This window comes from Meleagris gallopavo, chromosome 14, assembly GCF_000146605.3.
Source record: "Meleagris gallopavo isolate NT-WF06-2002-E0010 breed Aviagen turkey brand Nicholas breeding stock chromosome 14, Turkey_5.1, whole genome shotgun sequence".
In the NCBI taxonomy this organism is placed as follows: domain Eukaryota; kingdom Metazoa; phylum Chordata; class Aves; order Galliformes; family Phasianidae; genus Meleagris; species Meleagris gallopavo.
Genome location: NC_015024.2, coordinates 5,668,927 through 5,682,119, shown reverse-complemented (window position 1 = coordinate 5,682,119; position 13,193 = coordinate 5,668,927). Strand labels below are relative to the sequence as shown.

The 13,193-nt window shown below is 44.8% G+C and overlaps 1 protein-coding gene across 1 annotated transcript in view; it reads left to right on the top strand.

Annotated features, from left to right (window-relative positions):
- Positions 1-13,193, top strand: part of WNT7A (Wnt family member 7A) — a 32,701-nt gene that overhangs the window by 1,658 nt on the left and 17,850 nt on the right. Inside the window, exons 2-3 of the mRNA XM_010718457.3 lie at positions 344-570; positions 10,264-10,535. Of these exons, the coding sequence (XP_010716759.1) occupies positions 344-570; positions 10,264-10,535 (499 nt within the window). The remainder of the gene's footprint in view (positions 1-343; positions 571-10,263; positions 10,536-13,193) is intronic.

Here is a 13,193-nt window from a genome sequence, read left to right as displayed (position 1 = left end):
GCGCCCGGCCGCGGGGCAGGGAGCGTGGGCTCTTCCCCTCCCTCTGAATGTTCGACAGGAGAGTTAGAACCCTCCCAGCCCGCTGCCCGTGCGTGGCCCGGGCACGCAACGCTGTTGCATGCGCTTGAATTTACGAATGAGGAAGTTGGGTCCCGTTTTGGCAGGAGCCCACGCGCTCCTTATCTCCGCTTTAGCCGGGGAGAGAGCGAGGGAGAGGGAAGCGGCGGTGGGAAAGGCGGGGGCTTTTCGGGGGCACCTGCCGGCGCCGGGCTCCGCGACACCGCGCCGCGTCTGCCTTCGAGATGAGCCTCCCCGCAGCCACCTCGGTCTTTTGTCGTTGCAGGGGTTTTTCCTCTGTGGTGGCCCTGGGAGCCAGCATCATCTGCAACAAGATCCCGGGTCTCGCCCCCCGGCAGCGGGCGATCTGCCAGAGCAGGCCCGACGCTATTATCGTCATCGGGGAAGGGTCCCAGATGGGCATCAACGAGTGCCAGTTCCAGTTTCGCAATGGGCGCTGGAACTGCTCTGCCCTGGGAGAGAGGACCGTCTTCGGGAAGGAGCTGAAAGTGGGTATGTTGCCTCTCTACGAGCTGTTGGCCGGCCCTATCCATGTGGTACTGAGAAGGCACACGCTGGGGGCACGGGCACGGCTGTGGGAGCTGGGAGAAGGCAGCCTGCACACATAGCTTGTGTCTGTGTACCTGAGGATGTGAAAAAGGTGCTTGGTTCTGGTTAAAGGCAGAGGTCTGAGACTGAATGCTGAGTGCGGTTAGAATTGCACTGCTGGGGTGCAGAGCACTCAGCGGCGACTCTGGCCTGAGGTTTCTGTTAGAGGTCCAGCAATCAGTCTCATCATAAGAGATTTCTACTGTGTGAAATAGTGACTCTATAGTGACTCCCCCCAGGAATAAGTGGGTATGCTGCAGTTTGATGTCAGGGCGTTTGCAACAGGACTGTTCCTATCAACAATTAGAAGATCCCATTTCCATCTTTTGCAGTTGTTGCAGCAGTACAAAATAGATCAGAATTCTTAACTAAAATGGCACTGGTAATGATAAACACGAGTATCTGAGAAAACAGAGCTGAGACTAAAACTCTCACAGCCCTGTACTGCAGAACACAGGACAGGGTAGAGCAGCTTACTCAATATTTGTTGATTCCGCAGCACTTAAAGCACAGAGAGGAAAAGTATTTTCCAAATACAGGTATAGTCATTTTCAGGGCCACAGCTGAAAGTTGATCACTCATTGTATGCCGTTCCACGTCCAGAAGGTGAAGCTGGGACCTGTGGTTTCCAGCCTTGAGGTCTCTTTGCCTCCTCCTCATCTGGAAGGTAGATACAAAAACCACAGAGCCAGTCAAGGCAGCGCTTTGCATGATGGATAACACGGATGTTCTGTGAGAACCCCAAAGAGTTCTACAACAGCTGTGGCTTTTGGCATACAGGGAAACCCTCCAGACCGGTCTGCCTTGCAGGCGCCATTCCTTCATATATGGACAAATGGCAGGATCTGGCCCTAGAACCCCATTCTTGGCATTCTTGCAAAGAGACAGTATTGCCACTCTGCTTGGGAAAGCCCAAGAATGCTTGGCATTAACTGAACGCTATTTTATCACGTGTGCACATTGATAGGCATATTTTCCAATACCTTGAGGTACTTAAGGAAAGAACACAAAGAGGAAAAAAAAAAACAACTAAATTTTAAAGTCCGGTGTGAGCTACAGGTCTTTCAACACCTGCGATAATCAAACACAGTGACTCAAGTAGGGTACGTGAAAACCACACTGCCCGACATTGTGAAACATCTGAAAATGGACCATTTATTCAGATTAGCTCATGCTTTCTGTTCCTTGAGCTGAGCTGTTCCTGTCAGTGATCCATGCAAGTATTTGCCACTTATGTCGGTGAAGAGTCCATTTGGATGGCTGACAGGTTTGGGCTCATTTAGTCTAAGAGTAACATTTCCTTAAGTAGAAAATGTGAGAAGGATTTCTTCTCTAGCAAATCATAAAAGTGCGGAGTTATTGTGGTCTGTTGCATAAACAGGCACTCAGTTCTTCCACCCCTCCCAAAACTGAATTATTTAGCTAGTGAGTTATATTTAGGTCCTTTTAAAGAAAGTCAATAGTGAAGGAAGTAGACTTTGATCTGTCTTTGAGGTGATAACTCTTAATACGTTCTATCTATCCATTACGAAGCTAAGATGGATAGGGCAGATTCATCGTTGGTTTCAGAATGGAGTCAAGTGTTGAACATTATCCAACTTACAAAACTCATTTAAGGAATAAGCAAAACTTCAAATTTAAACAGCTTATGCATTTACTTTTAAAAATAACGTTCAATAAAAGTCAGAAAGGGTTTGAGATCTGCAGTGGTGAATCTTACATACACGCAAAGTGCTTCAAATTCTAGGGCCCTCTAACTCCATGAAATACTGCCTGAACTGCTCAGGTTGTCTCCTTGTTCCTCTGCTCCTTATCTATTGGCATATGTAGAGCCCTACAATATCTGACACAAATCAACTTTCTATGGCTATGAGGAAAAAGTATCCACTTCCTAGATTTTTCTCTCTTAAGATCTCTGTAGAGGTGTGCTCTGGGCTACTGGTCACAGAAATGGAGGCTAACATTTGATTCTGGTTAAGAAGGGCAACCCCTATGTGCCACAAAGCCAAATGCCCCCACATGGGAGATGAGGCCCTTGTGCCTTACCCTAAACAAGAGACACAGAGATGTGCAACATGGAGAGCCATGTACCCTATAGGACATACTTGAAGCTACAAGAACAAGCCAGGTCACGCTTCATGCAAATACATTGCATCCTTCTCTTCTTAAAAAAAATAAATAAAAAAATAATTATATAAGTTTGATTAGTAGCAACAGCTCTTGCTTCTCAGCCCTTTGACACAGTGTGTTACAAAATACCATTCAAATGACAACTAAAGCATTAGCACCTTCTGTAGCATTCAGAGGCTGGCGTTGTTTCCCGGCCAGCTGCATCCTTGCAGCTGTTAGCTTGGAGGTGCACAGGTACCTTTGTCTTGTTGCTGGCGATGGAATTGGGGCACATGACCTCATCCCACTTGCTCTTCTGGGCGGCTGCGCTGGGACGAGAGCAGCACTGATGCACTTGCTCTAAGATTAGGCTATGACTTCAGAATGACAGTAATGTGGCTCTCCTTGCCGCTGCGCTGCTGAGAGCGTGCAGGAAGCAAATTCTAATATCAATTTGGGAGGATGTGCTTAAGTAACTCTTATGCTAATAGGATTTGTGTGTGTGTTATTCCATGCAAATAAGTTACCTTGGATACCACGTATTCCTGTGAACTATTTCCCAGCCCATAATTCTGATGGCACATCGAGCCACATCTCTTCAAAACTAGATTTCATTACTTTCACCTTTACTGGGTGATCTAGTTTATGAATGCTATGCAAATGTACTCAGATTATTCAAGTTCCCTCCCTCACGCTGCAGGATGATTCAGGAGGCCTAATTTCTTCCAGTGGCTCTGCCCCATGGGCTGAGGGACCTCAGCACTCCTCCTCTCCTCTCTGTTTCTCTTTTCTCATTTTTGAAATGGCAAGAGGGATTCTAGCCTTGGGGAAACTCTTTGAAGTCTGCAGAAAGAAAGCATCAAACGACGTTTTCCTTTTCTTCTCTGTAGCATACGTGTCTGTGTATTTTAACAAATTTACATTTAATCTGTCTTCCAGTGATGAATTAGATGTAGAGTTACAGTTAGTTAGTCGTCACTTCAATTAATCCATACTTCATACAGAGCGTTTCCACTCATTATAGCCTGCTTCCAACCAGTACACAGCCTGTACACCCAAATTCTTGTGTCATTTTATCTGGTTTGTCCTTCAAAAGAGAGATTCTGCCTTACTGACACACCACGGATATCTTATCACGACAGCTGGTGGCAATAGTGCCAATAACATGAAGAGAAAGAGCAGTAAAAGTGACATCAGTTTACTCCAGACTTGGTCCAGTTACAACAGGAAATGATAAAATTGCAATCAAGGTTAACACAAGGAATTTTTCTAGACAATTCTGTAGAAATCTTATTAATAATGTAAAGTCACAAAGAGAATTTTTAAATAACCACGGAGATGATGCAATGTTTCAATTATGGAGACACTTGAAACCAAGTACATTTGTGACAGCGGTCAGCACTTCTGCTCCCAAAGACAGCCACAGTCAAAACCCAAGATTTTAAAGCAGGATAGACAAGAAAATTCCCATCCGCCCCTGCCCACGTAAAATATGCTTCAAATCCAAAGTACGTGAGCTACCAGAGTGCCTTTGACAGAATCTTCCTGTCAGCTTTGGGCTCAGGTGGATCTCAGGAAGATCAGGTGCTATGCTGAGGGCTGCCCATCCTGCAGCTTGCTGCCAGGTGCTCAGCAGTAACTTCACATTTGTGGCAGTGATGCATCAGGGAACAAGCAGGGAGTAACTATCTCAATAATTCCTTCAGGATGGCTGTACTTTTCATGGCATGTAGAGGGAAAAAAGGCAAAACTGTGTCCTGTGGTCATAATGGAACATCGCTGTCACTATTCAATGAGACTCATACGAAAAATTTCCAATACAAACGGTTTGACTGCATCTCTGCAAAGTGACAGAGTAAAGGGAGAACTCATGTCAGTGCAGATCTATGAGAAGAAAGATGGCACAGCCTTATGGAAGCTGTCATGAGCCCTGCATGGGAGAGGCTGAAAGGAGTCATCCAAGGGATGAAGATACAGTGGTGGTCCCTGAAGAACCTTACAGCAAATCTGGTTTCAACCAGGTATTCATCCTGGACTTAGTAAAGTCCATTGATTCTTTGGTTTCTTTTACATTGGAAAGCTTTTCAGTATAACCCCCTGACACCTCTACCCATCTGACATTGCTCATTCAGTAAGGCTGAAATCAAAAGAAGGCTCCACATGAACAAACTGGCCTTAAAACTCTGGGCCAGCTCAGCACCAGCCTGCACTGTGGGCAATGCCTTGGCTCAGGGGTCAGTGCAGACATGTCCAGATGTGCACATCAGTGCTGGAGAGGCTGTTAACATTTCTTAATGCAGTCTACTTTTAGCAACTATCCCACAGTCCAAACCTCAATGAACTTGCTCAGCAGTGCTAGTTAGGAAGCATCTCCTTTACTAGTGTGCAAAAAGAACAAGTTCTTGTTCATTCTCCTTTCTGGTCTGGTCTGGTTAAAAGAAAGATAACACAGTAAAACCTAATTTTGTTATTGTTATAAATAGAGAAACTTTTGAAAAGATCCAAGCACAAGTGTGTTCGAAAAGTGGTTGCATCCTTAGTCATTGTGTAGATCTTTTTGATTTTAAGTACTGTACAGTCTCTTGTGTCAGGTTTTAGACTGTCTGGCTCTTTAAGTTACAAAATAAAACTCCTGGGGGACAACCACAGGTAAATCAACATGAAAATTCTTGCTGTTTTCATATTGCACAGATTCCCTATGCAAGCCTGTGGGACACCAGGTAGTGCTGCTGCACTATCCAAAGAGGTCAATATTTGAAGAGAGTTTGATAAATTCAGAACCAGTGGCTAACCCTGAGATACATAGAAGCTCTGAGAGATACAGAAAATAAATATTGTGATTAACAGGAACCTTTTTACCTAATCAAGTTGGGCCAGGATTTGCATTTCTGTGCAAAGTTTCCAACCCCTGAAACTACTTTCTAATGTCAATATCTTGCACGTGAACAGTTATTTGCAGGCAAAACAAAGGCCAGGCTGAAATATGGCCTGAGCATCCAAACCCCAGCATGCTGCTTTACGCCAAAAAGTCAATCTTTCTAAGCAGGGACTGTCACGGTAAGATAAAACATTGCCCCAAGGTCACTGTAGTTGGAATTCCCATCAGAAGGTTTTCATACCTGCCTTCAGATGTGTCTTGTGAGTACATGTTTCAGAGAAACAAAAAGATTACATTTCCTTAGGAAGGCAGAAGACTTTCTGCTCCTGCAGGGTCAATACCTGGGCTTTTCTGAAAGGAAGTAGTAGTGTGGAGGGATCAAAGCTGTCTGAAAAGGGGAAACTGCTGTTTGAACCCCAAGATCCTGGCTGTGATTGTGGTAATGCACGTACCCTGAGCAGTAACTTTATGAGCTTAAAGATCATATTTTAAAAAATAGATACTATATCTGGGCTGCCTTCGCTCTAAGAATCACCCCCATTGGAGAACCAAACTTCAGCCTGTGAAAGTGGGCAGCAACTACCCCCAAAGACAGAAATGTCTTTTAGTGCTACTCTAGTTGTTTAAAGTACAGGCACTAATCTTTTCAGAGAACGTTCTGCCAATTTATATGGATCTGTCATTTTTCTTTCAAGATAGTATTTTAAGGGCACCAAACCACTCAAAACTTTGAGCCATTAAGAAAAGAAGAGAAAAAAAGAAGGGGATATTTCAATGATTTTAATCTATTTGTATCGCTCACAAGTGTTGGGTTAAAGAAAGATGTAAGAAAAACCAACCAGATCTCCAAGACCATACATCGTCTATCAGGAAAGGAGGAGGCACACCCCAAAGCAGGCAGAGGATGAGTTCTGCTCTTAGTTTTTACTCATTATGAATTATGACCTCCATAGAGAGAGGTGAAGTAATGTTAGCTATGGCACATAATTGGCAAGGTACGTTGTATTTTCCATCTTTATATTTTCACAATCATATTTCAGCTCATGTCACTGCAGATAACTCCCTCTTTGACCCTTTGGCTTTAAATAGCAGAAAATACATCCCGTGTTTTCCAGTGAGATAAATAGAAATTTGTCTTTTTTATTTCACAGCTCAGTCATGATCAGGGCCAAACTGTTTAGCAACGCACAGAAGAGGTACCCAATGGATGAGCACTTTCTGCCTTCCTGCAAGTCAAGCCTGCCCCGTGTCTTGCAGGCTTAGGCCCTGTTTCCCATGCACCACCAAGTTATTTTGCCTCTTCTTAAAAACAGCTTCTCATTTTTAATCCTCATGAATGAAGCCCTTTAATAAGAAGATTGAAGATTAAATATAAAAACATTAAGCTAGCTGAATTAGTATCAGAGTGCAGACTTCTCTTTGAATCAATACACAGGTGCTTGCTGATCAGCCGAACATACAAACATGAGAGCAAAGATGTGCTTGTGTGCGTTGCAGGATTGATGCTTTAAGTATGCATGTGTTTGATGTAATTACTTTCAGTAATAGGAGAGTTACCTGTGCTGGTAATGTCTACATTTTCACTTATTTGTGATTCCCTTCTTGCTTTCCCTTCTGGCAACTGATTGCCTGTGGTGGTGGTGGCCTGGGCAGGTCTCTGTTAAAGAGCTTGGGGTTGTCCCACGCTACATAGTGAGGGGTATAAAGACAAGACTCCAGTGCTTTGTAGGGTGGATTGCATTGTGGATTGGAGTTGCAGAAGCACTGGATGTCGTGGATCCCATGCTACCACCAACAGAGCTGCTGCAACCCACTGTTCAGTGGGGGAGAGGGGATATATTTGCAGTGAGCACAACATGTACATTGTGTATTCCAGAAAAGACTGAAAGACCAGGGTGATATTTGTGTTTGACACGTGAAGAAGAGCCTCTGTGCTTGCCCAGCACTGCAGCACTCATTCAGACTGCTGTGGTTGAGCAATAGAGCCAGGGAGATGTCAGCACTCAGCTTGTGCCAGCCAAGTGCTGATGGGTGGCAGTGGTGCCTCTGGCACAGGGTGCCTGTCTCTGCCCAGCCATCCCCAGCACTGAGCTCCAGCATCACTTCTGACAGTGCCACACTTAAGCCTGGCAGTGCTGCCATGGTTGGAAAGCTGAGTGGGATCACCAACCTTGGGAGGGACGGGACAGCTTCTGAAAGCCTGCCAGACCCCTCTTTGAAGTTTCTCACATCTGAGTTTAGCTTGAGTGTGTGCTTAGCCTTTGCTCATTCTAGGCAGTAAGAAAGTGGAGCCATCTGGTAGCAGGAAGGATGGCTTGCTCACAGGTGGCTCTGTGGTTGCCCTCTTTTCCCCCTTGCTTTCTGTAGTTTTTCAGCAATTTCTGCAGGGCTGACATCACAGGTGGGGGGAAGATCCCCAGCCACCCACTGGCAGCTTGGATTGTGCTGATCCTCCACACTCTTTAAATAGCTCTGGTGTCTGGGAGCATGATTTGTCTCCCACTAAAATCAATTGATCTGTTTGTTACACGCATTTAAAAATTATTATTATTTTATTTTTAAATCATAGATTTAAAATAAGTTGAAGGTTTAAGGATGAATTTAATGGGAATTGACTGCAAGATGAATTAATTCCTGGGCCTCCACCGAGTGGTGCTAGCTCATGGGTCAGGCGATTGTTGAGGAGACACTTGTAGCTGCTCATGCCAACGAGTAACATTTTATTTAAACTATCTCCAAAAGGTCTTTCCTGATCTCACTGCTGAAAACATACAGTGTACTTTTCCAGCTCCTGTCTGACCTTTCTATCAAGTTAGAGAAGGCAATGACTGTGCATTAGGGTTTTCCTGCAGCCTTTTGGTTTCATAAAAGAGAGAAATCCCTGATGTTGCTGTCAGCCCATTGACTAGGATCTGTTTTTACTGGGGAAGAACTGTTTTGCTTGTTCTGGTCATTGGCCAATGTGGGCTGAACAGCGCGTGGTGCATCGCTGTCAGTTCTTTTCCCTTTACTCTTTCCTTATCCTGTATTTTCCTCCCATCCCCAGCAACAACCTGGCAGAAGCACACATTTGCACCTTAGCTCCTGCTTCGCTAGCTTTCTTCATCCTCCTGAAACAGGAGTGCTCTACCCTTCTATTCAGTATTTTGTGATGCAACAGTCACCATTATCTGCAGTTAAAATACATACAACAGAATCTGAGAATCTCAGTATTGTGTTGATATCAAAGCTAACAGTATGATCTTGAATTTTTTACTGAATTTTAAGATGAAATTTAAGGCACAAATGCACAGGCTTTATTTTTTCAGGTTTAGGCTGAAAAAAATAAAGAAGAAAGAGAATAAAGAAGGGTCCAATTATTTCCCCAAAGTTCTGGCTTCCACAAATTGTATCGGGTCACTTCCAAAACTGGTTCATCTTTGGGAATCCAGAATGGATGAGGTTGTGCCTTCCAATCTCTGCATGCGCTGAGATCAGGCTGGAGCAGGACCTCCCTTGTCAGCATCTGTAGGGTAACAGATCTGCCTGCAAGGAGCCTGTTAAAGCAGTGTTTCTCACTGAGATCCTTTGCTGAAATTAGAAGTCAAGTGCTAATACTTATAATCTAAAATTGGCAGGAAAACACGTTCTCATGCTTATCCCATTTGGTTATAAAAATCATGTTACGCTAAAACAGCATCACAGAAGAGGTTCAGAATGGACTATGCCTAAACCTATCCTATTTGCTGACACTTCTGGGAGCTAGACAGGCTTAAAGGCAAATTTCAACTCAGAACCGTTTTCTGATGCTGTCCCACTCTTGCAGTCCCATGAAATGGAACCTGGTGTAGTGCATTGCCTCTTTGAGGAGAGGCTTCTGAGCAGAGAAATTGCGACTACTTGTTGTACCCTCCCTGTTTACCAGTGCATTTTTCATTATGTTCTACTTAAAAAAGTGAGGATGTTGCTACGGATAAGGTGGAGCAGAATGAGAAAGATGCCACAGCTTCTGTCTGTGCTCGTGGCTGCACAGGGGCACTCAGAGCACTGCTCACGTACACTTAAAGCCAAGGGTTTCTGTTTCACGTTCAGATGTTCATAAAACGCCACTAGCTCTAGAAAACCTCACCTGCTAATTCTGCAGTTACAAATCAACATTTTATTATTTACTTTGAGGAATCCTTTCACAGTCTCTAATTCCTGACTACAAGTTCCATAATAAACACAATCATATTTCTTGGTTGATTTTAAGAAAAGTTGGATATGGTTGATGTAGCATTTTCACTCCCCAGTTCCACCTGTTTTCTTTTTATTCGCTTCTTGAGCTCCAGCATTTCCCTCCCTTTTTGCTAAGGAGAGTTCGGTTTGACTACTTCTAATTCCATTTGGAAATGCACATACAAGTTGCCTGAATAATACATTGTCTCCCACTGCCTTAAGGAGAACTACCATTTCAGACAGTGAACATCCACAGAAATCAATACTTAGAAGAGCAGAGACCTGCTTATGCGTGCAGATTTGCAGCACTCTAATAATAGCCATCTGATGTTTGCACTGCAGGAACTTGCCTGTCTCTTCTGACTCATGTCCCCATGCTGTGCCATGCACTTACAGCACTGTTGTCATTTCAGGTAGCAGAGAAGCGGCGTTCACCTATGCCATCATTGCTGCCGGAGTAGCCCACGCCATCACGGCTGCCTGCACACAGGGAAACCTGAGCGACTGCGGCTGTGACAAAGAGAAACAGGGACAGTACCACAAGGAGGAAGGATGGAAATGGGGCGGCTGCTCTGCCGACATCAGATACGGAATAGGATTCGCCAAAGTGTTTGTGGATGCCCGGGAGATTAAGCAGAACGCGCGGACACTGATGAACCTGCACAACAACGAGGCTGGGCGCAAGGTAGGTCCTCCTGCACCCCTGGGACTCGGACTGAAAGGCCCGGCCGTGTCCTGCGCCATGCCATGTGCTGCAGTGTGCTCCAGTGCCCGGCTCATGGTGCAGTGGGCAGGGGACACGGGCTGGTAGGGCCATCTGTCTGCCAACCATTTGTCTGAATGTTGCTCTTTGCAGTTGTAAAAAGAAAAAGCAAACAGACATTTTAACTGGAAAGTCAAATGGTTCTTACGCTAAAAAGCTCGCCTGCTACTGTGTGGGTGAATGGGATTCCCGTCAGGTTCAGACATGAACTTCTCACTCATTTAAAAAGGGATCATTTTCAACCCAATTGCTTAAACCTTGCTCTTTGTGTGAGGACTACCTCTAAAAGAGAGAAACACTTGAGCACAAGGGCCACAGCCTCACTGTCACACACACTCAGTTACTGTTTTGCACTGCATTCTGCCCCTTTCCCATGCTTTGGGAGGGGGTTGCTGCCAGCAGCTCTCACAGCAGCAGCACTGGGGAAGGCAGGAACCCAGCAGCCTCACACACACGTGCCCTGCCTGCTCTGGGAGCTGCCTGCCCTGGCCTGGCTGCCTTTGTGTCTTGCTGCGTGCACCCATCCAGCCCCAGCCCTGCACAGGAGTGACCATCTCGTTAATCCCATCTTCCACAGCTTCCTGCTTTCCTAGCTCTGTTTTACTTTCTCTGCTGCTTGCAGTTCTGTGCATTAATCCTCATTTTAGCATTATCTTAGTGTGACTTGGAAGCAAATGGGAGAAGGAAGTTAGGAACAGCGATTAATTTGTGGATACTATTTTTGTTGTGGTAATTACCTGTAGGCTCTGAGACATCTCCACTTAGGTACATATGCTGGAGCGAAGCAGATGGTATTGAAGATAAGCCATTTCCAACCCAAACAGGAGCTGAACCTTTGCTGTTTTGTGTAGTACGACTGTAGTAGTTTTATAGGTCAGATTATGTCCTCTGTCCCTGGAGGCTTTAAGAAACATGCAGATGTGGCACTGAGGGACGTGGTTTAGTGGGCATGGTGGTGATGGGTTGATGGTTGGACTGGATGTTCATAGTGGTCTTTTCCAACTTTAATGATTCTGTTTCTTACACTACCCAGTATCCCAAGTGCTGGGGTCTTGCTCTCTAGTGCAATCATGATATTTCAAAGCATCAGCAGCTGACCATTAATATTGATGAATAAAATGACTGGAGGTTCAGTGACTATATTACTTGGCTTCTGGTGGAATAAAGATGTGTATGGCAGATCCTAGTGGAACATCAAGACCTAAACTGCTTTGCCATACAGGCACAAATCCACAGAAATCAAAACGAGCAGAGCTTCAGTTCAGTGGGAGAGCTACTTTCCTGAAAGGGCTGCTTTTATTCAGTATGAGACAGCAGTAAAACATTTGCAAGTAATGACACACCATGATCCAAAATACAAATAGAAGGAGCTGCTGTCTTTGAAGATTATTTCAAATGTAAAGCCCAAAGATATAGCAAAAAAAAAAAGTTGGTTTCATTACTTCATTGTATTTTTGGTTCCATTGTCATCTAGGCATGGAGTCAGGGCAGAGGAGGAACTGGTCAGTGCAAAGGCAAAGCATCCAGCAGCCTCCCCAGAAGACAGGAGCTCCTTGCTTCTCACCTGGGTGTGCACAGTTTCCTAAAAGTACATGCCTGGAAGATTCAGCTCTGCACATTGTTATCCGGGAGAACAGTGGCTGCGCTATCTCTGGCGATCTGCCATTTCTCCAGCAGGCTCAGGAACTGTTCTGATCTAGAGATATTTCTACGCTTCTTCCTGCATCCCTTACAGAGCAAAATTACTGATCTTTGTTCTAACAAATCTCTGTTGGAAATCTTCAGGGAAAAGAAAGAGTAACATGGCTGAGAAGAGGCATGTTACTCCACCAACCTGTAGAGAATGAATAAATGATGTTTTTGCTAGAGAGATTCCTTTCAGGCTTTTCACTTATGTGAAAGATCACAGTATTTACAGACAATTGGCAGAGAGAGGCCATTACAGATATTTGGCAAGCTGGGTCTCACAACCTAACCCTTTCACAACAAAGACCGTCTTGTTTTGAGATGGAACTCTCTCTTTTGGAGCAATACGGATCTTATCAGCCTCCACACAATCTATTCTTGGTGGCTTTCCTCTGGGCTATAAATTCTTGTCTAGTTTTACTTGCCCATGGCGAGGTTTTTGATGATATTTATGCACCTAGGAGACAGACTGGCACCTACTGGGCTTCCAAAAATAAACTGGGTGTTCAGTTCTCATTGATTTGTTATCTTCACCTATAGGCACTGCTACTGTATTCAGAAGTCAGCCTCTTCTACATTTTTGCTCTGGCAGTGTGAAACTGCACTGTGTGCTGTGCCTCACTCTGCTGGGTGCTCATGACCAACCTGTGAATCAAACATCCCAAGTTGGAAGAGTCATGTAAGGATCACTGAGTCCAACGCTCATCCTCTACACAGGATACCCAAAAATCAGACCATATGACTGAAAGCTCTGTCCAGACACTTCTTGAACTCCATGAAGCTCAATGCTGTGACCATTTCCACTAGGTGCAGGTGACTCAGGATGTGCTCTGGTGAATCCAACATGTATAACAAAATGGTTGTCTTCTTGAGTGTCACCAGCCAATTCATGTG